The following is a 23,395-nucleotide window of genomic DNA, read 5'->3' on the forward strand; positions in this document are numbered from 1 at the left end:
AGCCACCACCAAACAACGGAGTTATTTTTACACATCGACCTGCATCTGGCCAATCCACCACCTCTCATTGTTCATGCCATTAAAAATAAATAAAAAATAAGTCACTGGGGATATGCCCGGTATGCCCGATGGCCAGTCCAGCTATGTTAACCTGCAACCAAATCTGCAGCTCCATACAGCAATGTTACGACTTAGATTACATTTTATAACTCATAACTCTTATGTTAGCTGCCCTCTGTAGCATACTGTCTGAAATATTCGACGGCTGCAATAATTCTTTAAGTGTTATTTTTTCCTTGGTATTCTAATTTCACCGAAGTTTACTAAACTCAACAAACTTAATATTACTTACCAGGACATTTATTCTGTCCTCATTTTCTTTCACCGAAAAATTGTTTCCTGCAGTGCCATCTTTTGCGCTTGGCTCTCCTACCTTTGCTAACATGATGCACATAGTGCAGAAGCCGATGCTGCATTCACTTACACTCGGATATCTGAGCTTCACCGTGAAAACATAATCGGACATTTGATATTTGATTGAAGTTTATTGTTTTGCCTTTGGGGTGGCACCTGGGGTGGCCAGTCTGGTTGGGGGGGTGGCCTGTGCCCCCCCAGGCCACCCCGCTGGACACGCCATTGGTGCGGACGCAGCGTAAACGAGTTAGTAGTTTATTTTATTACTACCTGTAATTTATTGCAGATTACTTGTATTTGCTTAATTGTTTACTAAAGGTTTGAAGTGTGAAATAAACTGCAATGGAGCAAAATATGTGTGTGTGGTTGGAGGATGTGTTAGTGCATGTGCACGCGCGGGGGTGGGGGGCGCGAACATTTTTCTTGTAAAACAAAGGGGGGTCGGAGAGGGGGGTGGCTAGCAAAAAAGTTTGGGAACCACTGACGTAGCACATCATTATATAGCAGCTAGCCCAACTTCAGTAACCCTACAAACGTCACTGCTGTTTAGTTTTCTGTCTTTATCTATGTTGGAAGTGATAGCAGAGCTGTACGTTTGAATTTTTCAGAAATCTCTCAGTCAGAACATGCTATATCATGTTTAGGTGGAAACTAGCGAGCTAACTTCCTGCTAGCTTCATGTTATGTAATAAATCCTGTTTTCATGGATGCCTGGATGTTAAACTTAATTTTTACACCTGGTAAAGCAGCAACACTGATCATTTTATTAAAGATTAAAGAATTTAGACAGTTTTTAACTCTCAGTGATGCCACAGTGACACCGTCCCAGACCAAGACAACAACAACGGCGCAGACGCGTCTCAGACCGGACGTTGATTGAGGCCCCGCCCATTCTTTTATTTTGAAAACCACGCCGGAACAGAACTCTGTGAATTACAGAGAGAGAGATACGTGCCGAGTCAGTCCGATCCGTGAGTCGGTGAGTCTGTCAGTGTGGAAGTTTCTCGGTCCGTGGGTCCTGTCAGCGGCGCGATGTCCGCCGCCCCCCGCCACGGCCTCGCTCTTCTTCACGGCCTCCTCCTCCTCCTCTTCTTCTTCTGTGGTAAGTCCCACAACTGGCTGCGTTAGCATAGCATGCTAGCCTCGGTCCGTGCTGCTTATTTACTTAATTTTCTCCGAAACTACAGAGCGAGGCTCACCTGTGTGCCGCGCGGGTCTCTCACCTGCCCGCGGTGGGGTTTATATTTGAGATTAAATGATCGTTTTAGTCCGCAGCTGTTTGTGTGTGTGCGTGTGCGTGCGCACAAACGGGAAGCAAACGGGTTAAACTGGCACGGACTGGCTCGGTGTCACAGACAGGAATGCCAGGTTGGTGGGGCTGAAGGCTCTACGAAGCAGACAGAGTGTGTTAAAGTGGATAAAATGAGTGTGTGTGTGTGTGTGTGTGTGTGTGTGTGTGTGTGTCATAAATCAGCGGTGGCTGTTATTGGAGTGAAAGCTGTAATTATAATATTTCTGTGCGGTGACACATGATCAGAGAAGCCTGGGTGTTCGGGACATGAAGTCGATCATGTTTCACAGTGGGGGGGATTCCCTCTGTACAGGCGTCCCACGGGGGGTTTTTACAGTGTATTTACCGGACGAAATGTATGATAATATTTCCCAGAGCAGGTTTGGGATGTGCGCTTCGTCTCATGTTATGATTGTGCACAGAGACACGAAGATGCGCCTCGGGCTGCTGGACTGACTCACCTTTCACTTTGTCTTTCAGGATTCTTTAAACGGGAGATAACGGAGATAAAATAAGAGTTTTTATTCAGAGTTGTGCTCCTAAATACAGTATTACAGTAAATATACTCCAAGTATTGCATTAAAGTTGTACTTTGTGTGCGCGGTGTTTTCAGTTTGTTGCCCGCGGCCGTGTCCGTGAGCTTTGATGGCGTCTGTGTTTTCGGGAAACTGATCTGAGCTCACTGCAGTTCCTGATTGTCTGTTCCTCATAGCTGCTGGATGATGTAAATAGCTGACAGGAGAATGAACTCGTGGTGTTAAAGTTTCTGCAGAAATCATCTGTTCCTGGTAAACATAAATGGGAAGAGGTCAGAGATTTACTCAGGGACAAAACGATTTGACAAACAGCATAAAAACGTCTTGTTCCACTTCCTCTCTCGCCGCTCTCTTCTGCTTTTCTGTGAAAGACTGAGGCTGTGTTCACACTCAGGATAAAGATTGTCGAACAGCACCCACAGAATGAAAATAAACCTGCATGACTGTGAAACCAAACATGGAGGAAAAAGCTCTGTGTTTGCAAAAACCGAAGGCTGTTCCTGTTCCTACGTTTGAAGCATCAGAGCGGCTCTGAAACAGGCAGCGGGGTCAGCGTGCTCTGGTGTAAACGGTGACGGTCAGGAGGGCTGCCGCTCCTCTGCGTTATTGCGCTCACCTTTCGCAGGTGTGTCGATGGTGGACAAACCCCATGATCTGCTGGACGCCCACCATCATGCCACAAACAGGAACTTCAGATGAAGCAGTTGTTCCACACCGCTCACACCTCTGGAGCTGGAACCCTGTGGATCGTCAGCTCACACTGAATCCATTTTAATCAGAGTTCAGCAGGTCCTCGTTCAGCTGCCAGGCGTCTGAGCTTGTTTGACCTGAAGCTGTCAGAAAGGAGGGAAATGATCGAGTGGAAAGTCCTCTTCACAGCAGTTATTCTTCCTTCACCCTTTATGTGACAGAAACTAGAACCACAGGAGTCCGATGTGTGTCCACTCTGAGAAATCAGGCGATAAAGAAGGAAAAAACTTTATTAACCGCCCTGATCTCGCTGTGAGCGCAGAGCACACAGACGCTGTGAGAGCACGCCACTCTGACAGAGCTTCTTCTGTCTTGTCTGTTTTCTGTTTGTTGTCATGTATCTGTTGTGTGACTGCTGTGTGCGAGCGACACACACCTTTTATTGGGGTCAATAAATTGACCTGAATCAGTAAAATGGATCCGAGCTTCAAACAATTCTGTTTTTATGCCGGCGTCATCCAGCCCCACAGGTTCTCCCACTCTCAGTGTGAGGCATAGTTTAGTGTGCACACCTCAGCCTTTGTCCTGTGTGTGTGTGTGTGTGTGTGTGTGTGTGTGTGTGTGTGTGTGTGTCGTATCAAAATGTGTGAGTACATCATGTCAACAAAGTCTTCATTTGGTGTGTTTCCCTTTAGTGATCACAGCTTCTACTGGTGTGTGAGGGTCGGCTCGTGCAGTGTAGGGTGACTGGTCGATAACTGGTCGATAACTGGTTGACAGTCGGCCAGTGTGAGGCTTGGTGGTGCTTTATGGTTTAACGGTGGCCATAATAGTTTTACAGGGAGTCATTTAGAGTCGGTCAGCCTGGATGAACCTGCAGGACTCATGACTGTCATGACAGGTTCCCAGTGGTCACATGGGTTTAGTACTGATCTGTTTCAGGTGGCTGCTGCTGTAACGCACAGCTCTCCCCGTCAGTGTGTCTCTAGTATTTGTGTGCAGACTCTGGTGCTGTGTGAGCTGCTGATTGTTGTGTGGATTCACTTTCATTTCACTTTGCCTCGGTGTGTTTCTCTCTGATTCATGACTTGAGTTTCACTGTGAGTCTGAGGCCACGCCTGTGTCAGTGGCGTGTCTCTGCAGGCTGAAGGACACTTCCCCTCCCCTCCTCAGGCACAGATCGCACAGACACCGTTTCCTGTAGTTGTGTGCTTGCGGTGGTGAAGGCTGGCACGTCGTTACTCAGGGCGGTGAGCCGACACCCTTTGTTGAGCAACAGTTTCACCTTGAAGTTGTTCTGCTTTGGATTCGCATCAGTAACACGTTTGGCACACAGACCCCCCCACTCAGCTCGCTGTCACTGCACTGCATTTAACTCATATACACCATCAACATGTCCACGCTACACTCGCTTCGAGTACGTTTGATGCTTGCAATGAATTTTCCCGTGTTTCTGGTCCTTCAAAAGTTCAGCAGATCTCCACCTGCAGGGCTGAAAAACGTCAGCTCTGAGGAAACATCGAGTCAGCTTTAAAGCCACTGCAGGAGTCCCGGTCTGAAGACTCGGCCTGTGTTTGTTAAAGCAGCTGTGAGCAGCTGTGTGATGCTTCCTTTAGATTCCTTCTGCTGCGTACAAATAGCTCTGCTGTGTATAAAAGAGTAAAAGTGGTGAGAAAATCAAATCAGTCAGTTCTGTCCCACACAGTCAGTGATTTCACAGCGGCAGCGCGTTGAAACATGAAATAAATGCCGTTCCTGAATGTTGGTGACTTCCCAGTAGAGCTGGGCGATAGAACGATAACGATATGTATCGCGATATAACTTTTACTCGATAGAGAAATTAAGCTATCGCGATAGACCTCGCCGCTCTTGTCCTCTTAAAAAAGAAAAAGAAAAAAAAAAAAAAAAAGGTCAGCCAATCCAAATTAAGTAGCGCAGAGCCGAACCAATCACAGCCGCAGCGTCACGTCGCGTGACTTGTTACGTACAGCACAAGTGCCAAGCCGCATGTGTGTTTGTTTGGGAAGCAGCCAGCGGGTAATGGAGGAAATGAGTGTGCCGACTAGAAAAATCAACCGAGCGTGACCGAAGAGAAAACAGATGATGGTTCCAATGCCGGAGAGATTGTCGAACGGAAGAGCCATAGAAGTTCCGTAGTGTGAAGGTATTTCGGCTATTTCAAGTCTGACAAAAAACAGAGTAGCGTGCACTGTAAATGTGCCGAAAGCAAGTCTGGAAATACAATAAACTGGTGCATGCGTCACACTGTGCGCCACGTTATTGTTTCGGTGAAATGAATTTCTACAATACTGTTAATTCTACTCTCTGCAGTGTTTAAATGCTTACATATACACACAGTTACTGTCCCTCCACACATACGACTCGGTTCTGCTTCTATGCCCCAGCTTTGTTTACTTTTTCCCACCGAGGCTTCTAGACTTCTGATTGGCCAGCATTTCTGCACGGTTAGGAATCTAGCGCCACCTGCTGCTTTGGCATGTTCATAGCAGCGTTTTCCTTCATTTCTGCCTTTATGTGTGGACGGGATTATTTTTAAAACGAAAACGGAAAATCTGTGTTTTCAAAAATACCCGTGTACGTGTGGACGTAGCCTCAGTCTCTGACTGGAAGCGCTGATTCGTCATTCGGCTTTTGTCAGAATAAAGTAACTGTTACAACTGTTTGAAAAGCTCAGCTATACAACAAGGAGAGATTGAGAATTTCCTTTTAGTTCTCAGTTTATTTGATATTGACAAAAGTTAGTCAGTTTTGTCTGTTCTTCTGTAAAACAAACTAAGATTTATTTTTAGAATTAATATTTTGTTTCTAAGTGGAATTGACAATTTAGTTTGTTTCGTTTGTTCTATTTTGAAACTTAAACGCTTTAGCGGCTGCCTTTTGTGTAGTTTGCAATATTTGCCTTTATTTATCTGAAAAAGTCTCATGTTCCTTAAGTACATCTACCCTGTTGAACTTATTATGGGAAATAAATATTTAAATAAAAACAAGCTGCTGATTATTTCACATTTTACTTGTGAGCAACGGCACATTTAAATCTTACAAATATAGTTATTTGGCTTATATCGTGATAGATATCGTTATCGCCTGAAATGAAAAAAACATATCGTGATATGAAAAAATCTCATATCGCCCAGCTCTACTTCCCAGGAGCGCTCAGGCTGGGCCGCTGTGTTCAGAGAGGCGCACAACCCAGCGCTGGTACCTTCTCAAAGTGCATTGTGGGTAAACTTTGAGGCTCTTTGTCTGCTCGGAGCGTCGTCAGGCAGATACTCCTCACCGCTGAATAATCTCAGAGTGGCTGTGATTCTGGGGGATTATTGTTTTGTTGCTGTGGCCAGCACATCTGGATCCAGGTGTGGGGGAAGCTCGGTCTTTATCCACAGTTCCTCCTTCACTCTCACGAATGCTTTCTCGCTCATATTTTTATTCTGCTCGGAAACACCTGTGCTTTATTTTTGTCCCTGGGGCTGCTGGGTAAATAATCACTCTCACTCCCAGTGCGGTCAGGTTAGTCGCAGCACTTCCTGTTCCTCGGCAGACGCTGTGCTGGTGTTTTTACTCGATGTGCAGACGCTCGTTTTCGTGGCTGATACGATTATTGTTATTCTGATCTAGGGCTGTTTGATATAACCATATATATTGGTTGCTGGAGTACTTTTCTATGCTGTGGTGTGCTGGGGGAGCAGCGCAGCAAAGAAGGACTCATGCAGGCTGGAGAAACTGATCAGGAGGGCTGGCTCTGTGGTCGGCATGAAGCTGGACACTCTGGTGACAGTGGCAGAGAAAAGGACATTAAAGAAACTGATGGACATTATGAACAATGCTGGGCATCCTCTGCACACGGCCATAAACAACCAGAAGAGTCTGTTCAGTGACAGGTTGCTTCTCCCCAAGACAAGAACTAACAGACTTAAAAACTCCTTTGTCCCACACGCCATCAGACTGTTTAACTCCTCTCTGGAGGGGAGAGGGAGGGGAAACAGGAGGACAAAGGAGGGGGGACAACTAAGCTGTAGTGCCTCTTCACCTCACTGTGCAATACTTTTGTAAATAGTCAATGGTGCAATAGACCTCAATACTTGAAATGTGCAATTTCACTTGTATTTTTATTTTTATTCCTATTTATTCTATTTATCCCCTTCGTATATTTTATTTATGTGTGTGTGTGTGTGTGTGTGTGTGTGTGTGTGAGAGTGCGTGTGTGTGTGTGTAATATTCTGTAACTGTAACTTCTGTCGGTGCTGTGCTTTTGGAAACCGAATTTCCCAGAGCAACCCACCCGAGGGATTAATAAAGTTTTATCTTATCTTATATGGATGACGATATAAAAACGTCGTTTCATTTCACGCTATCGTTTGTTTCGTGGTGTCGGAAATAAACTGTTTACAGCAATATGTGTTCATGGTTCTGATGTCACTGTAGTGGCTATATTCATTTATTAAAGTTCTCTTTCTCTTATATTTAATATCACCACACTACGGACGGACAAGCGCCTGTTTTTATGCGTTGTCGTTAGCAACAACGACGGTAACAGCATCGCGTGTCCGCTTGTTTATGTTCCACATAAACCTTTCACAATAAAGCTCAAGATCCTGTTGAGACTTTTCAAAATAAACTGAATCACGTGAAAGAGCAGATTATTTACGATGAGAAGTAAAAAAGAGCCGCCAATAACGATAGAGGAGATTCAGAAAGCGATTGGAAAATTACGTACAAACAAGGCACCAGGCAGTGATGGGTTTCCTGCCGAATGGTACAAGAAATGTGGAAAAGAATTGATACCCTTACTCCACCAGACTCTTAATTGGACTCACACTAAACATGTGATTCCCCCCTCTTGGAGGGAGGCAATTATCACGGTGCTGCCAAAACCACAAAAACAAAGAGAATACTGCCAAAATTACAGGCCTATATCGGTGTTGAATGTTGATTATAAAATCTATACTACAATCCTATCAAATAGGCTCCAGTCGTTTATACCAGACCTGATAGATGAGGACCAAGCAGGTTTTGTCAAAAATAGACAGGCACAAGACAATATTAGAAGGACCCTACACATCATACACCAAATACATAAAGACAAGATACCGGCTGCATTGATAAGTTTAGACGCAGAAAAAGCCTTCGATCGAGTCAGCTGGGACTTCCTGTACCTAACCATGGCAAAGTTCGGGTTCACTACGAAATCAATCCAATGTATTAAATCTCTCTATGACAAACCGACTGCAAGACTAAAAGTTAACGGCTCATTGACAAAGACATTCCAAGTAGAGAGAGGAACTAGACAGGGTTGCTGTTTAAGTCCAACCTTATTTGCCTTGTATATTGAGCCATTGGCACAAATGATTAGACAAGACGCCCTAATAACAGGAATAGAAATCAATAGACAAGAGCATGTAATTAGTCTGTTTGCTGATGACGTGTTGATAGCCCTCAAAAACCCCACAAACTCTTTTATGCAGCTTACAGAAATGTTAGGAAAATTTGGTACGCTTTCTGGCTACAAAGTAAATATACTTAAAACTCAAGTTCTGTTTAATTGTACACCAACTCAAAATCTTAAGGAATGGGAAATAAAGTGGGAGGCAAAAACCCTTAAATATTTAGGTATAAATATAACCAAAGACTATGACAAACTATATCAAAGTAACTGTGGACATATAAATTACAGGATAAGGCAGGATATGGAAAGATGGAATACATATCCGTTAGGATTTAGTGACAGGATAAATGTGATAAAGATAAATAGCTTACCACGATTGCTATATTTATTCCTCTTTTTTCCGATAAGCATATTCTCAGAATGGGATAAGTATATATCTAGATTTGTCTGGGAAGGCAAGCGGCCAAGGGTACGATACACTACTTTACAGCTTACTAAGGAGAAAGGAGGAATGTCGCTTCCTAATTTAAAAGAATATTTTCGTGCTGCACAGATACGCCAGATAACATATTGGTGTAGTGATGATGACGGGGCTCGCTGGAAGGATGTGGAGCTCTCCACACTCAATGTCCCAATCCAAACAAACATGGGTATGAAGAAGACCCCTGAATACGTAACTAAAGACCAAGATAGGAACCCGATAATATCCTTTACATTAAATGTATGGTATGATACAGTAAGGGAGTTCAGGATTGGCAAAGAGCTTGGTTTGCTAAAATGGATAGCCTTCGATGAAGAATTTAGACCAGGAAAATTGGATCTTGGTTTTAAAAATTGGAATGAAAAGGGAATCACAGCAATTTGTTTATTAATCAAAAAAGGAGAAATTAAAAGTTTTGAAGAATTAAAACGGGAATACAACTTAAAAAACAAGGATTTTTTCAGATACTTACAGGTGAGAGATTACTTTAATAAAAACATAAAAATAGAGGAAGACAAAATCCATCCTATTATAAAAATAATTATACTGGCATATAAAAGTGTTATTCCAAAAACAGTGTCTACAAATGTTTGATGGAATCAAGACAGGACTCAACTGTATATGTTAAAGTAAAATGGGAAAGAGAGCTGAGTGAAGAAATCACTGAGGGGGTGTGGTATGAAACATGGAAAGAACATAAGAATACAACTCACTCATTGAGGTGGAGAGAATTCATCTGGAAAAATCAAATTCGCTATTTTATTACACCTCAGATTAAAAATAAACAAACCAATACACAACAACAATGCTGGAGGCTGCGTGGATGGGATGAACCAGACCATACACACATTTTCTGGAAATGCAGAAAAATTCACACTTTCTGGGTTAAAATTCACTCAGCTCTCTGTGATATATTAGGTTATATTATTCCTAGAACCTGCCTTGTTTTGTATCTAGGGTACTTGGAAGGTACTGTAGATGTAAAGGATCGTTACCTGGCTAAGATTCTCCTTTTGGCAGCAAAGAAGGCCATCACCAAAAACTGGCTTAAGACAGAAACACCAGGAAAGCAGCAGTGGGTAGCAATTGTGGAGGACATTATGGAGATGGAGAACCTTACATATAAACTGAAAGTAAAGGAAGAACGCTTTTTGAAGGACTGGGGAAAATGGTTGACGTACAACGGAAGGGGAAAAAAGACTGAACTGAATGAAGATGAGCATACAAGAAGAAGAAAAAAAAAAAAAAGTGAAATGAACGATGGAAATGTTTGACACCACAGGCATGTTTCCTTTTTTTTCTTTTGTTTTTATCTTATTTTTCTAATTATTATTCTATATGTATCTATATTTTTATACATATATATTTGTTTGTTTCTTTTTCTTTCTAATTTCACTGTCTTGAGTTTGTGACTCTCTTTGTATTCTGTTATTCTGAAGAAACTGTATGCGTAATGGACAGGTGAGTTCTTCAAATAAATAAAATAAAAAGTTATAAAAATAAAAAATAAAAATAAAAAAAAAAAGCCGCCAGGTGCTAAAAAAATCAACCTTAGACTCAAACATCAGAACAGGCTTTTCCCCGCAGCACGCCGTGTGATAAATACTCACAAAGAAAAAAATGTATCGTTTCATGCATCGTTAAAACACTCGACTCCGGGTAAAGGACGCGCAGCTGGAAACACTTCACGCAAGTCGAGCTGCCCGAGATTCACAGAATTTACAGAAATTGTTACATTTTTGTGATTTATATCGTTGTCAGGACGATAGAATTCTGATATCGGGATGTGAGATTTTGGTCATATCGCACAGCTCTATTCTGATCACAGCCACGTGGACCTGATTTACAGCTGCGGGGCCAGCAGCTGAGGACGAAGGAACAACATAAGGGTCATGTGACAAATTGATGGCTATTTTTCAAAATAAAAGCCTCACTTAGTTCTAGGACCTAGGGATGGATAATTGGGGAGGGAATCAAACACGGGGTTCATGTCCCAGACTGAGGTCACAATGACCACCTGTGGACACCTGAAGACCGAGACTAGAGGCAAGATGGCGGCAGCTGATCTGCTGCGTGTGCACGTGTTACAAACCCTCAGACACACACACACACACACACACACACACACACAGCAGGGCTATAGACTAACGTTTACTTCTGTAACTTGTCCTTTTCCCCATGTGTCTGCGATGACACCTGTAACCTGGGTGCACGTGACATCATTACTGGAGGTGGGGTTTATTTTCAAGCCATTTGAACTTTGAACGGAACATCTTCTTTGGGAATATCGTAGGCAATGTTAAACCTCATGTCGGCGTCCTCTGACGACCTGTTTGCTGCTGCCTGAAAGGCCGATGTCTCGGGACTACTTCCTGTGAGGTCGCGCTGACGACACTGAGCTGGAAAGATTTCTGTTTTTCTCTTCGCACACACATGTTGACTTTCTCAGAGAGAGAGCGATATAGAACGCATAGTATGCAAACTGTTAACCCCACTCCAGCCAATCCTCTGTTTCTGTCCTGCAGGTGGAGCCGATGGATCCGAGGTGCCGCCTCCTCAGAACGTCATCACGAAGACCTTGAACACCAACTACACGCTGAGCTGGGACTGGCCGCCGGGCGCTGCAGGGACCCACGCCGTCACCTTCACCACGCAATATGTGCCGTAAGTCTGAGAATCACGAGGGCGGGGCTTATTTACCTGTCAGACGGTGGACACAGGGGGCGTGGTCCACCTCACCAAACCAGCGACAGGAAGCTGTCAGAGAGGCTTACTGGAAACGGGCTCAGGCTCAGCCATCTCTTCCTCATACTTGAAGCAGAGCCTGAGCCCGGCTCGTGTTTCTCCTCTCTGGTTTCACTGGAATTCATTTGAGACGTTTATTAACCACCTGGCCTGCCATCATGTGATCACATAAAGACCTTTTAACTCCTCGCTGGTATTTTAATACAAGTTTAAGTGTAAGTCAGAGTGTGCTCCATGCCTCAGAGAGCCGTGGAGCAGCCTTCCTCTTCGCAGTTTTCCTCCCTCGTCCCCATCATCCTGCTTCCACAGGCGTTAACCTCCCAGCCCCGACCTATGAAACAGACACGTTTACTGAAACACGGCTGGTGTGTTGCTGTTGTAATTAGATTTGATTCAATGAAAGCTCTCCCTCCACTAATGTGTTTTCATGTTCTCGTATCCTCAGGAGGTACCAGCTGAAGTTTAAGAAGAAGAAGACAAACTGGATCACGGCGTGCAACCAGACGTCACACCGGTCATGTGACCTCACACGGTTCAACCTGCACTACCTGGGCATCTTCGTGCTCCAGGTGCGAGCCACCGTGGACGGGCAGCACTCGGAGTGGGCGCAGACGGAGTTCTGCCCCGATAAGGAGGGTAAGACGAGTGCTTGGCTTTCCAGGAACTGCGATGTGCACATGCTGCAGCTCACACGCTCACACGCTGCTGCAGCATGTGCACATGCTGCAGCAGCGTGTGAGCGTGTGAGCTCACCACAAACCATGAAAAACAAGGTGTTATGACTCAGAGGTGAACAGCCTTCGCACAGTATCGGTGCAACAGCCGAGAGCTGCGCTCAGCAGGGATAAAGATCTCCAGCTTCAAATATGTGACTGTGAATCGTGCGTCCATGTGTGAGGCTCTCATCGCTGCAGTAAATGAACCAGAATCAGCCAAGCAGTCACAGAAAGTCTGTGCAGGTGTTCACTACACATCCTGGGACCTGAGCTCACCTGTTGTCTGAACCATTAGTGTAGATGCCCTCAAGCCCACAGTTCTGACCCAACTTTTATTCAACCAGCGAGTTTTTTTATTTTGTTTTGTTTTTACCCTAAGTGACGCGGGAGTCTCTCTAAGTCGATGTCCAAGAGGTTTCTCAGCTCATCCACAGAGTCTCAGTTGGGTTGGAGTCAGGACTCTGGCCGGGCTGCTGCACAGTGTTAATGGTTTTGTCTGCTAACTGTTGGTTTTGCTGTGAAATGTCCACTGGTGCCTGAGGCCAAGTCTCTCTGCAGACTGCCTGATGTTGTTGTTGAGAATCTTCGTTCATGGTGGCGTTCATGTTCGACAGTGGGGATGGTGTTCTTTGGGATCAATTAAAGAAACGTCATCGTTACTAAACAACTAAATTTTTTCTTCCTCCGACCAAAACACAGAAGACCAGACGTCCTCTTCTTTGTCCAGATGAGCATTTGCAAAGGCCAAGCGGGTATTTGTGCGCCTCCTCTGGAGAGGTGGCGTCCTCCTTGAGATGCATCCGTGGAAACTGCAGCCACTGGAACTTTGGAAAGCGTGAGATGTGGCCTCGTGACAGTGTGTTATAATTATGGGCTTGGCTGTATTTGCCTAGCTGAGCCTGCACTGTGTGCTGCCTCACATATACCAACATGCAAATATGCAGCCCGAGCAGCGGAGCTCTCTGCATGTAGACGACCGACACCGCGAACGCGTCGCATTGATTTGAGTAATCGAGTATTTCATCGATTGTGGTCTGTCGCCTCACAGTAACAAGGTCCTGGGTTTGAATCCAGGCTGTCTGCATAAAATGGCAAAGCCTTAAAATAAGTATGGTAGTCCACCCCGTGCCCCCCTTTAGACGCAGCCCTGCCATGTAAGGATGAGTCTGTTCTGACGCCTGTGGCTGTAAGTTAACGCCGGGCGATGCAGAGCTGGAACGGGCGCTGCTACAAACACATTTTGTTTCTACCTGTGGAAGAGGCTCCGCCTCTTTGTCGACAGACTCTATCTTAAACTATGACATCAGACTGCAGGCTGCGTGGGCACGCCGCTTTCACACACGTCTGCACTGCAGCGGTTTATTTGTTGTTTGGTGCGGTGATAACATCGAAGCACGCTGTGAGTTATTATTCAGTGCAGCCTGATATCACTGATCAGAGCGAGGCGCAGGTCTCAGGTCGGTGTGGGCGTCTCCAGACTCACCTGCTGGTTTGTACCTGTGCTGATGAAGATGACGGGTCAGGAGGAGGAGGAGAGGTTTATGTAACGCCTGCTGAGTGTGTGATAGTAGAAAATGTTCCTGCTCTTGTTCTTCTCTGTTCAGCCTTTGAATGTTACTATTAATATTTTCTGTTCTTTTCCTCGTGTCTTCATCTCTGTAGACGATTTCAGTTGTTTTTGTAAGATTGCAGTCAGGTGTTGCTTAAATCTGCTGCTGGCGTCAGACAAGCAGAAAGAAAGAGGAAGGAAGCAGCCGACGGGGAGAAACCAGGACAGCTGTCACGTCCTCTGTGCTTGTTATTTCAGCGTTGGCGGCCTGAGCTAAAGTCCAGCTGCAGAGGTTTCAGGCCCTGTGCAGTGAGACAGCAGTCTGCTTGAGCTCCTTCAGTAGACGGTCACATGGTGTTTAAGGACCGCCTCACAGGTGTCAGAGCAGGTGAAACACCTGCTCATCAGGTGAATAAATGTGATCTCCTCTCTGTCCCGTCTAGCGGCTCTGGGGCCTCCCAGCAACGTGACCCTCGCTCCTGCTGGAAGCGACCTGGACGTGGTCGTCACCGACCCGCTGACCAGCAACAACACCTCCATGAGGGAGCACGTCCCCAACCTGTACTACCACGTCCAGTACTGGGAGCGCCAGGCTGATGGGCAGGTAGGAAGCCCCTCCCACTTCAGTATTACCTTTTCTCCTCGTGTGTGTGTGTGTGTGTGTGTGTTTGTTCTCGCCTCCCCAAGACGTTTCGGTGGAGAACAGATGTATTTCCTGTGTGAATCTCGCCGTACTTCCTGCCGTACTTCCTGCCAGCTGGCTGCAGTTGAGCAGCGAGCTGAAAACTGGTTTGATGAGGAAGAAACAGGTCACTGCAGCACGTCCCAAAATAAGCCGAGCGCGTGACGAGCGAGTCGATGATGAGGGTTAACGCCACACAAACACGACATGCACGGAGGAATCGGACAGCTCAGAGCCTCACACAGAAACACGGGAACCTATCAGAGCCCACCACATCTGCAGAAGGACCCGCCCCCTCGGGTCAGCTGACTGACTCAGACTGTACAAAGGTGGTCGAGTGAGTAGACGGGACACGTGAGCGTCTCAGGCCTGTGTGTGTGATAAAGGTGATGATGAAGACGTGGTCCAGCTGCAGAGGTGCAGCCTCAGTGATCATGTCGGTGACGGTGGGAGCACAAACGTGTTCAGCACCAAACCCCCAAACGCACAGGAAACCACACAGACGTCACGTTTACACTCGTGGTGGAGTTTAAGTTAGGATGAGACACACAATCACACACAGACACACAATCACACACAGACACACAATCACACACAGACACGCACACAGTCCTGTTTGCAGTCTGTCCTGATTGGCTGCAGTCAGGCTGACTATTACAGGACTGATGATGATGATGTCTGACTGCATGTTGATGCTGGTGCGTGGCGGTCCGCTCAGAGTGATGCTCTCTGCCGTTACCCCTCTGACCTTTGCCCCTCCCCCTCAGGCAAAGCGGCTGAGGATCAACACCACCATGGTGACGCTGCCGGGCTTGAAGGCGTGGACCTGGTACTGTGTGAGGGTGCAGTCTCGCGACGACTTCTACTCGAAGACCAGCGACTTCACGGTGCCGCACTGCATGCAGACCGAAGGTAACGCCGTCACTCTCACTAAGCTTGGCGCTCTGCTTCCTGCAGCTGTGACAGCACAGCCTCTCTCTCTCTCGCCCGCCCTCTCTCGCGCGCCCTCTCTCTCTCGCCCCCTCTCTCTCTCGCCCCCTCTCTCTCGCCCCCCCTCTCTCTCTCTCGCGCCCCCCTCTCTCTCTCGCCCCCGCTCTCTCTCGCCCTCTCTCTCTCGCCCTCTCTCTCGCCCCCGCTCTCGCCCTCCCTCTCTCTCTCTCGCCCTCCCTCTCTCTCTCTCGCCCTCTCTCTCGCCCTCTCTCTCGCCCTCTCTCTCTCTCGCCCTCTCGCCCTCGCTCTCTCTCGCCCGCTCCCCCTCTCTCTCGCCCGCTCCCCCTCTCTCTCGCCCTCTCTCTCGCCCTCTCTCTCTCTCTCTCGCCCTCTCTCTCTCTCTCTCGCCCGCCCTCTCTCTCTCTCGCTCGCCCTCCCTCTCTCTCTCTCGCCCTCTCTCTCGCCCTCTCGCCCTCGCTCTCTCTCGCCCGCCCCCCCTCTCTCTCGCCCTCTCTCTCTCGCCCGCCCCCCCTCTCTCTCTCTCGCCCGCTCTCTCTCGCCCGCTCTCTCTCGCCCGCTCTCTCTCGCCCGCTCTCTCTCGCCCGCTCTCTCTCGCCCGCTCTCTCGCTCTCTCTCTCTCTCTCTCGCCCGCTCTCTCTCGCCCGCTCTCTCTCGCCCGCTCTCTCTCGCCCGCTCTCTCTCGCTCTCTCTCGCTCTCTCTCGCCCTCTCTCGCCCTCTCTCTCTCGCCCGCCCTCTCTCTCGCTCTCTCTCGCCCTCTCTCTCTCGCCCGCCCTCTCTCTCTCTCTCGCCCGCCCTCTCTCTCTCGCCCGCCCTCTCTCTCTCGCCCGCCCTCTCTCTCTCGCCCTCTCTCTCTCTCTCTCTCGCCCTCTCTCTCTTGCCCGCCCTCTCTCTCTCTCTCGCCCTCTCTCTCTTGCCCGCCCTCTCTCTCTCTCGCCCTCTCTCGCCCGCCCTCTCTCTCTCGCCCGCCCTCTCTCTCTCGCCCTCTCTCTCTCTCTCGCCCTCTCTCTCTCTCTCGCCCTCTCTCTCTCGCCCGCCCTCTCTCTCTCGCCCGCCCTCTCTCTCTCTCTCGCCCTCTCTCTCTCTCGCCCTCTCTCTCTCTCTCGCCCTCCCTCTCTCTCGCCCTCTCTCGCCCACTCTCTCGCCCTCCCTCTCTCTCGCCCACTCTCTCTCTCGCCCTCGCTCTCTCGCCCTCTCTCTCTCTCGCCCTCTCTCTCTCGCCCGCCCTCTCTCTCTCGCCCGCCCTCTCTCTCTCTCTCGCCCTCTCTCTCTCGCCCGCCCTCTCTCGCCCTCTCTCTCTCGCCCGCCCTCTCTCGCCCTCTCTCTCTCGCCCGCCCTCTCTCGCCCGCCCTCTCTCGCCCGCCCTCTCTCGCCCGCCCTCTCTCGCCCGCCCTCTCTCGCCCGCCCTCTCTCTCTCTCGCCCTCTCTCTCTCTCTCTCGCCCTCTCTCTCTCTCTCTCTCGCCCTCTCTCTCTCGCCCGCCCTCTCTCTTTCTCGCCCTCTCTCTCGCCCGCTCTCTCTCTCTCGCCCTCTCTCTCTCGCTCTCTCTCTCTCCCTCTCTCTCTCTCTCTCTCGCCCTCTCTCTCTCTCTCGCCCTCTCTCTCTCGCCCGCCCTCTCTCTCTCGCCCGCCCTCTCTCTCTCGCCCTCTCTCTCTCTCTCGCCCTCTCTCTCTCCCTCGCCCTCTCTCTCTCGCCCCCCCTCTCTCTCTCTCGCGCCCCCCTCTCTCTCTCGCCCCCGCTCTCTCTCGCCCTCTCTCTCTCGCCCTCTCTCTCGCCCCCGCTCTCCCTCCCTCTCTCTCTCTCGCCCTCCCTCTCTCTCTCTCGCCCTCCCTCTCTCTCTCTCACCCTCTCTCTCGCCCTCTCTCTCGCCCTCTCTCTCTCTCGCCCGCTCCCCCTCTCTCTCGCCCGCCCTCTCTCTCTCGCCCTCTCTCTCGCCCTCTCTCTCTCTCTCTCGCCCTCTCTCTCTCTCTCTCGCCCGCCCTCTCTCTCTCTCGCTCGCCCTCCCTCTCGCCCTCCCTCTCTCTCTCTCGCCCTCTCTCTCGCCCTCTCGCCCTCGCTCTCTCTCGCCCGCCCCCCCTCTCTCTCGCCCGCCCCCCCTCTCTCTCTCTCGCCCGCTCTCTCTCGCCCGCTCTCTCGCTCTCTCTCTCTCTCTCGCCCGCTCTCTCGCTCTCTCTCTCTCTCTCTCGCCCGCTCTCTCTCGCCCGCTCTCTCTCGCCCGCTCTCTCTCGCCCGCTCTCTCGCTCTCTCTCGCCCTCTCTCTCTCGCCCGCCCTCTCTCTCTCTCTCGCCCGCCCTCTCTCTCTCGCCCTCTCTCTCTCTCTCTCTCGCCCTCTCTCTCTTGCCCGCCCTCTCTCTCTCTCGCCCTCTCTCTCTCGCCCGCCCTCTCTCTCTCGCCCGCCCTCTCTCTCTCGCCCGCCCTCTCTCTCGCCCTCTCTCTCTCTCTCGCCCTCTCTCTCTCGCCCGCCCTCTCTCTCTCTCTCGCCCTCTCTCTCTCTCGCCCTCTCTCTCTCTCTCGCCCTCCCTCTCTCTCGCCCTCTCTCGCCCACTCTCTCGCCCTCCCTCTCTCTCGCCCACTCTCTCTCTCGCCCTCGCTCTCTCGCCCTCGCTCTCTCGCCCTCGCTCTCTCGCCCTCTCTCTCTCGCCCGCCCTCTCTCTCGCCCTCTCTCTCTCGCCCGCCCTCTCTCGCCCTCTCTCTCTCGCCCGCCCTCTCTCGCCCGCCCTCTCTCTCTCGCCCTCTCTCTCTCTCTCTCTCGCCCTCTCTCTCTCGCCCGCCCTCTCTCTTTCTCGCCCTCTCTCTCGCCCTCTCTCTCTCTCTCGCCCTCGCTCTCTCGCCCTCGCTCTCTCGCCCTCGCTCTCTCGCCCTCTCGCCCTGTCTCTCTCTCTCTCTCTCTCGCCCGCCCTCTCTCTCTCTCGCCCGCCCTCTCTCTCTCGCCCGCCCTCTCTCTCTCTCTCGCCCTCTCTCTCTCGCCCGCCCTCTCTCGCCCTCTCTCTCTCGCCCGCCCTCTCTCGCCCGCCCTCTCTCTCTCGCCCTCTCTCTCTCTCTCTCTCGCCCTCTCTCTCTCGCCCGCCCTCTCTCTTTCTCGCCCTCTCTCTCTCTCTCTCTCGCCCTCTCTCTCTCGCCCGCCCTCTCTCTTTCTCGCCCTCTCTCTCGCCCTCTCTCTCTCTCTCGCCCTCTCTCTCTCGCTCTCTCTCTCTCGCCCTCTCTCTCTCGCTCTCTCTCTCTCGCCCTCTCTCTCTCTCTCTCTCTCGCCCTCTCTCTCTTGCCCGCCCTCTCTCTCTCTCGCCCTCTCTCTCTCGCCCTCTCGCCCGCCCTCTCTCTCTCGCCCGCCCTCTCTCTCTCGCCCTCTCTCTCTCTCTCGCCCTCTCTCTCTCGCCCGCCCTCTCTCTCTCGCCCGCCCTCTCTCTCTCGCCGGCCCTCTCTCTCTCTCTCGCCCTCTCTCTCTCTCGCCCTCTCTCTCTCTCTCGCCCTCCCTCTCTCTCGCCCTCCCTCTCTCTCGCCCTCTCTCGCCCACTCTCTCGCCCTCCCTCTCTCTCGCCCTCGCTCTCTCGCCCTCGCTCTCTCTCGCCCTCTCTCTCTCGCCCTCTCTCTCTCGCCCTCTCGCCCTGTCTCTCTCTCTCTCTCTCTCGCCCGCCCTCTCTCTCTCTCGCCCGCCCTCTCTCTCTCTCGCCCGCCCTCTCTCTCTCGCCCGCCCTCTCTCTCTCTCTCGCCCTCTCTCTCTCGCCCGCCCTCTCTCTCTCTCTCGCCCGCCCTCTCTCGCCCGCCCTCTCTCGCCCGCCCTCTCTCGCCCGCCCTCTCTCTCTCTCTCGCCCGCCCTCTCTCGCCCGCCCTCTCTTTCTCGCCCGCCCTCTCTCGCCCGCCCTCTCTCTCTCGCCCTCTCTCTCTCGCTCTCTCTCTCTCGCCCTCTCTCTCTCGCTCTCTCTCTCTCGCCCTCTCTCTCTCTCTCTCTCTCGCCCTCTCTCTCTTGCCCGCCCTCTCTCTCTCTCGCCCTCTCTCTCTCGCCCTCTCGCCCGCCCTCTCTCTCTCGCCCGCCCTCTCTCTCTCGCCCTCTCTCTCTCTCTCGCCCTCTCTCTCTCGCCCGCCCTCTCTCTCTCGCCCGCCCTCTCTCTCTCGCCGGCCCTCTCTCTCTCTCTCGCCCTCTCTCTCTCTCGCCCTCTCTCTCTCTCTCGCCCTCCCTCTCTCTCGCCCTCCCTCTCTCTCGCCCTCTCTCGCCCACTCTCTCGCCCTCCCTCTCTCTCGCCCTCGCTCTCTCGCCCTCGCTCTCTCTCGCCCTCTCTCTCTCGCCCTCTCTCTCTCGCCCTCTCGCCCTGTCTCTCTCTCTCTCTCTCTCGCCCGCCCTCTCTCTCTCTCGCCCGCCCTCTCTCTCTCTCGCCCGCCCTCTCTCTCTCGCCCGCCCTCTCTCTCTCTCTCGCCCTCTCTCTCTCGCCCGCCCTCTCTCTCTCTCTCGCCCGCCCTCTCTCGCCCGCCCTCTCTCGCCCGCCCTCTCTCGCCCGCCCTCTCTCTCTCTCTCGCCCGCCCTCTCTCGCCCGCCCTCTCTCGCCCGCCCTCTCTCGCCCGCCCTCTCTCTCTCGCCCTCTCTCTCTCTCTCTCTCGCCCTCTCTCTCTCTCTCTCTCGCCCGCCCTCTCTCTCTCGCCCGCCCTCTCTCTTTCTCGCCCTCTCTCTCGCCCTCTCTCTCTCTCTCGCCCTCTCTCTCTCTCTCTCTCGCCCTCTCTCGCTCTCTCTCTCGCCCTCTCTCTCTCGCTCTCTCTCGCCCGCCCTCTCTCTCTCGCCCTCTCTCGCTCGCCCGCCCTCTCTCTCTCTCTCGCCCGCCCTCTCTCTCTCTCTCTCTCTCTCTCGCCCTCTCTCTCTCTCTCTCTCGCCCGCCCTCTCTCTCTCTCTCGCCCTCTCTCTCTCTCTCGCCCGCCCTCTCTCTCTCTCTCTCGCCCGCCCTCTCTCTCTCTCTCTCTCTCGCCCTCTCTCTCTTGCCCGCCCTCTCTCTCTCTCGCCCTCTCTCTCTCGCCCTCTCTCTCGCCCTCTCGCCCGCCCTCTCTCTCTCTCGCCCTCTCTCTCTCGCCCTCTCTCGCCCTCCCTCTCTCTCGCCCACTCTCTCTCTCGCCCTCTCTCTCGCCCTCGCTCTCTCGCCCTCTCTCTCGCCCTCGCTCTCTCGCCCTCGCTCTCTCGCCCTCTCTCTCTCTCGCCCTGTCTCTCTCTCGCCCTCTCGCCCTGTCTCTCTCTCTCTCTCTCTCGCCCGCCCTCTCTCTCTCTCGCCCGCCCTCTCTCTCTCGCCCGCCCTCTCTCTCTCTCTCGCCCTCTCTCTCTCGCCCGCCCTCTCTCGCCCGCCCTCTCTCTCTCGCCCTCTCTCTCTCTCTCTCTCGCCCTCTCTCTCTCTCTCTCGCCCTCTCTCTCTCTCTCTCTCGCCCGCCCTCTCTCTCTCTCTCGCCCGCCCTCTCTCTCTCGCCCGCCCTCTCTCTTTCTCGCCCTCTCTCTCGCCCTCTCTCTCTCTCTCGCCCTCTCTCTCTCTCTCGCTCTCTCTCTCTCGCCCTCTCTCTCTCGCTCTCTCTCGCCCGCCCTCTCTCTCTCGCCCTCTCTCGCTCGCCCTCTCTCGCTCGCCCGCCCTCTCTCTCTCTCTCGCCCGCCCTCTCTCTCTCTCTCTCTCTCTCTCGCCCTCTCTCTCTCTCTCGCTCTCTCTCTCTCGCCCTCTCTCTCTCGCCCTCTCTCTCTCGCCCTCTCTCTCTCTCTCGCCCTCTCTCTCTCTCTCGCCCGCCCGCTCTCTCTCTCGCCCTCTCTCTCTCGCCCTCTCTCTCTCAGAGACCAGCTTCTTTCTGAGTCAAAATTGAATCGAATTGATTGTAGAAATTAAAACCGATACCAGCACAGCCTCCACGCAGGGACACATCAGAGGAGAACCAATCAGGTGTCAGAATGTAAACTCGTCCAATCATAGCCTGCAGAGGAGATAAGTGAAGTTCTCTGAGGGTCTGAGAGGGTGGTCACATGGTCTGCCACCATCTTCATGGTGACAGCTGTGACTCTGAAGGCGGAGCGCCTCCATCTAACGGCGTCGGTTTGTTTCCAGGTTCGATCCCCTGGTGGAACATCTTCCTGTACTTCCTGGGCTCGCTGCTGTTCTTCTTCCTGATCGTGCTGGGAACCATTTACGGTTTATTCAGGTGCTGCAAGACCATGAAGGATGTTCTGAACCCGTCCGACCAGATGCCCTCCCACCTGAAGAAGGTAGCTTGCAGTTGATGAGCGGGTGGTGTTCACCTGATTGATCTGTTTTATTTAAACCATGAACTGGAACACTTATGATGAGGTGTGATCGGGGCGTTTCTCTGTGATGTGTGCATCATCAGCAGCTCTTCTTCTCTCCTCTGTCCTCCTGCAGTACCTCTGCAGCTCTCCGGGCTCCGACATCCCTCGCCTCCTCACCCCGGACTCTGAGTCTGAGCTGCTGTGTGAAGGTGTGACCATCTGTCCACCGCCCACCGTCCTGGAAATCCACATCCCTCCTGCCGAGGAGCTGGCAGCACCCCCCTCGGGCCTGGAGCCGAACAGCAGGTCAGTGTTGGCGTGTTCATTAGAGAGCGTTCATGATGGCAGATCCGGCAACGCCAGCTAAACCGTGTCTCTGTGTTTGCAGTGTCAGGCACAGCCGGCAGGACAGCAGCAGCAGCGGCGACTCCGGCGTCTACTCCTCTGGCGGCGGCTCCTCAAGCAGCTCTGCCCTGAAGCATCTCAGCGCCGTTCGCCACAACCACATGGGGAGCGATGACATCTTTAAGGGTTTGTTGGACCCTGAGCGGGTGAACCTGCGGGAGATGACAGCCCACCTCAAGAGCCAGCCCGAGGTCGCAGACGAGGGCGTCGTGGACGTGTGCGTCTGAGCGAAGAGGAGACGGGTCCGTGGGAAATGTGTGGCGTGCCTTTTTTCCACCAGTCACTGTGAAACGAGCGTCTCTTTTTAAACACAAACACTGAAAAAGACTGAACTGCTGAGCCACGCCCCTCACGCAGAAGGAATGAGTCGTGCTGGAGCGTCGCCGTTTGCAGCTGCTGATCCTGGTTCAGGCAGACAGGAAGTCCTGCTGGTGCTGACAGAAACATTCCTCCTTCAGCCGCTACTGTCGTCTTAACCCTCGCCACACAGCTCGACTCTGCGCGCCATCATGCATCACTTTAACTTTCACAGGTAGCTTGCAGGTGCTAGCATTAATCAAAGAGGAAGCAGTTCATTACGTGAGCGCACCTGGCTACAAGCATGACATCTCTGCGGGCGGCGGCCTCTGTGTCGCTTTCATTTAATCTCCGTTTTACCGTAACAGCACGTTTTATTCTTCCATTTATGGTTCTTATAGAATCTCTGTTCTGGTAACTCTTGCTTTCTTTATGGGTCTGTCTCACCTCCATCTGCAGCTTATGCTCCGCCCACATGGTGATGTAGAAACCGAATCTGTGGCATGTATCAGCAGGACAAATCAAACAGTAATTGTAATCAAAGAAGCATCAGTCGTGTGGTTTGACTTCCTGCTCTGAATCGCCCCGCCCATCTGCTGACCTCTGTTAACCTTTGTATATAAGCTTGTTGTGCAGCTGTGTTTACAATCAGAAACTAAATAAACTCCTGAAAAAACCAAACTCGCTTCATGTTACTGTGCGCAACATCTTCTCGTTCCAAACCCTCGTTTCACATGTTTGATGACGCAGTTCCTGTGACGTCCAGCAGAGGCAGCAGTGAGTCAGTCCCCATAAACTCCCATGTTTACAGCAGCAAAGAGCCTCTGTGCGGACTCAAACTCACGCCCCTGCGTTTCTATGGTACACTGTTGCCCAACAGTGCAAAAACATGAAACGAGTGATTTTTCACGTGACAGGCGTTTGCTCTGCTGCAGAGCTTTTCTTTGGTTTTTTCCACGTCATGAAGAAAAGCTTGAGTGTCGCTGATAAACTGCAGCCGGTTCT

At 51.6% G+C, this 23,395-nt stretch overlaps 1 protein-coding gene across 1 annotated transcript; it reads left to right on the forward strand.

Annotated features, from left to right (window-relative positions):
- The first annotated feature begins 1,309 nt into the window (after window positions 1–1,309).
- Window positions 1,310–23,071, forward strand: LOC147312133 (interferon alpha/beta receptor 1b-like). The gene is made up of 8 exons (XM_086266702.1): window positions 1,310–1,516; window positions 11,342–11,480; window positions 12,007–12,197; window positions 14,270–14,430; window positions 15,276–15,420; window positions 21,510–21,667; window positions 21,822–21,994; window positions 22,077–23,071. Exons 1-8 carry the CDS (start codon window positions 1,447–1,449, stop codon window positions 22,318–22,320), a joined length of 1,281 nt encoding a protein of 426 aa, XP_086122828.1. The 5' UTR covers window positions 1,310–1,446; the 3' UTR covers window positions 22,321–23,071.
- The last annotated feature ends 324 nt before the right edge of the window (window positions 23,072–23,395 follow it).

This window comes from Aulonocara sp. 'chitande type north' Nkhata Bay, linkage group LG16 (assembly GCF_057382095.1).
Source record: "Aulonocara sp. 'chitande type north' Nkhata Bay isolate Kocher_YH1m ecotype deep benthic linkage group LG16, A_spYH_male_GT1.1, whole genome shotgun sequence".
NCBI classification, from domain to species: domain Eukaryota; kingdom Metazoa; phylum Chordata; class Actinopteri; order Cichliformes; family Cichlidae; genus Aulonocara; species Aulonocara sp. 'chitande type north' Nkhata Bay.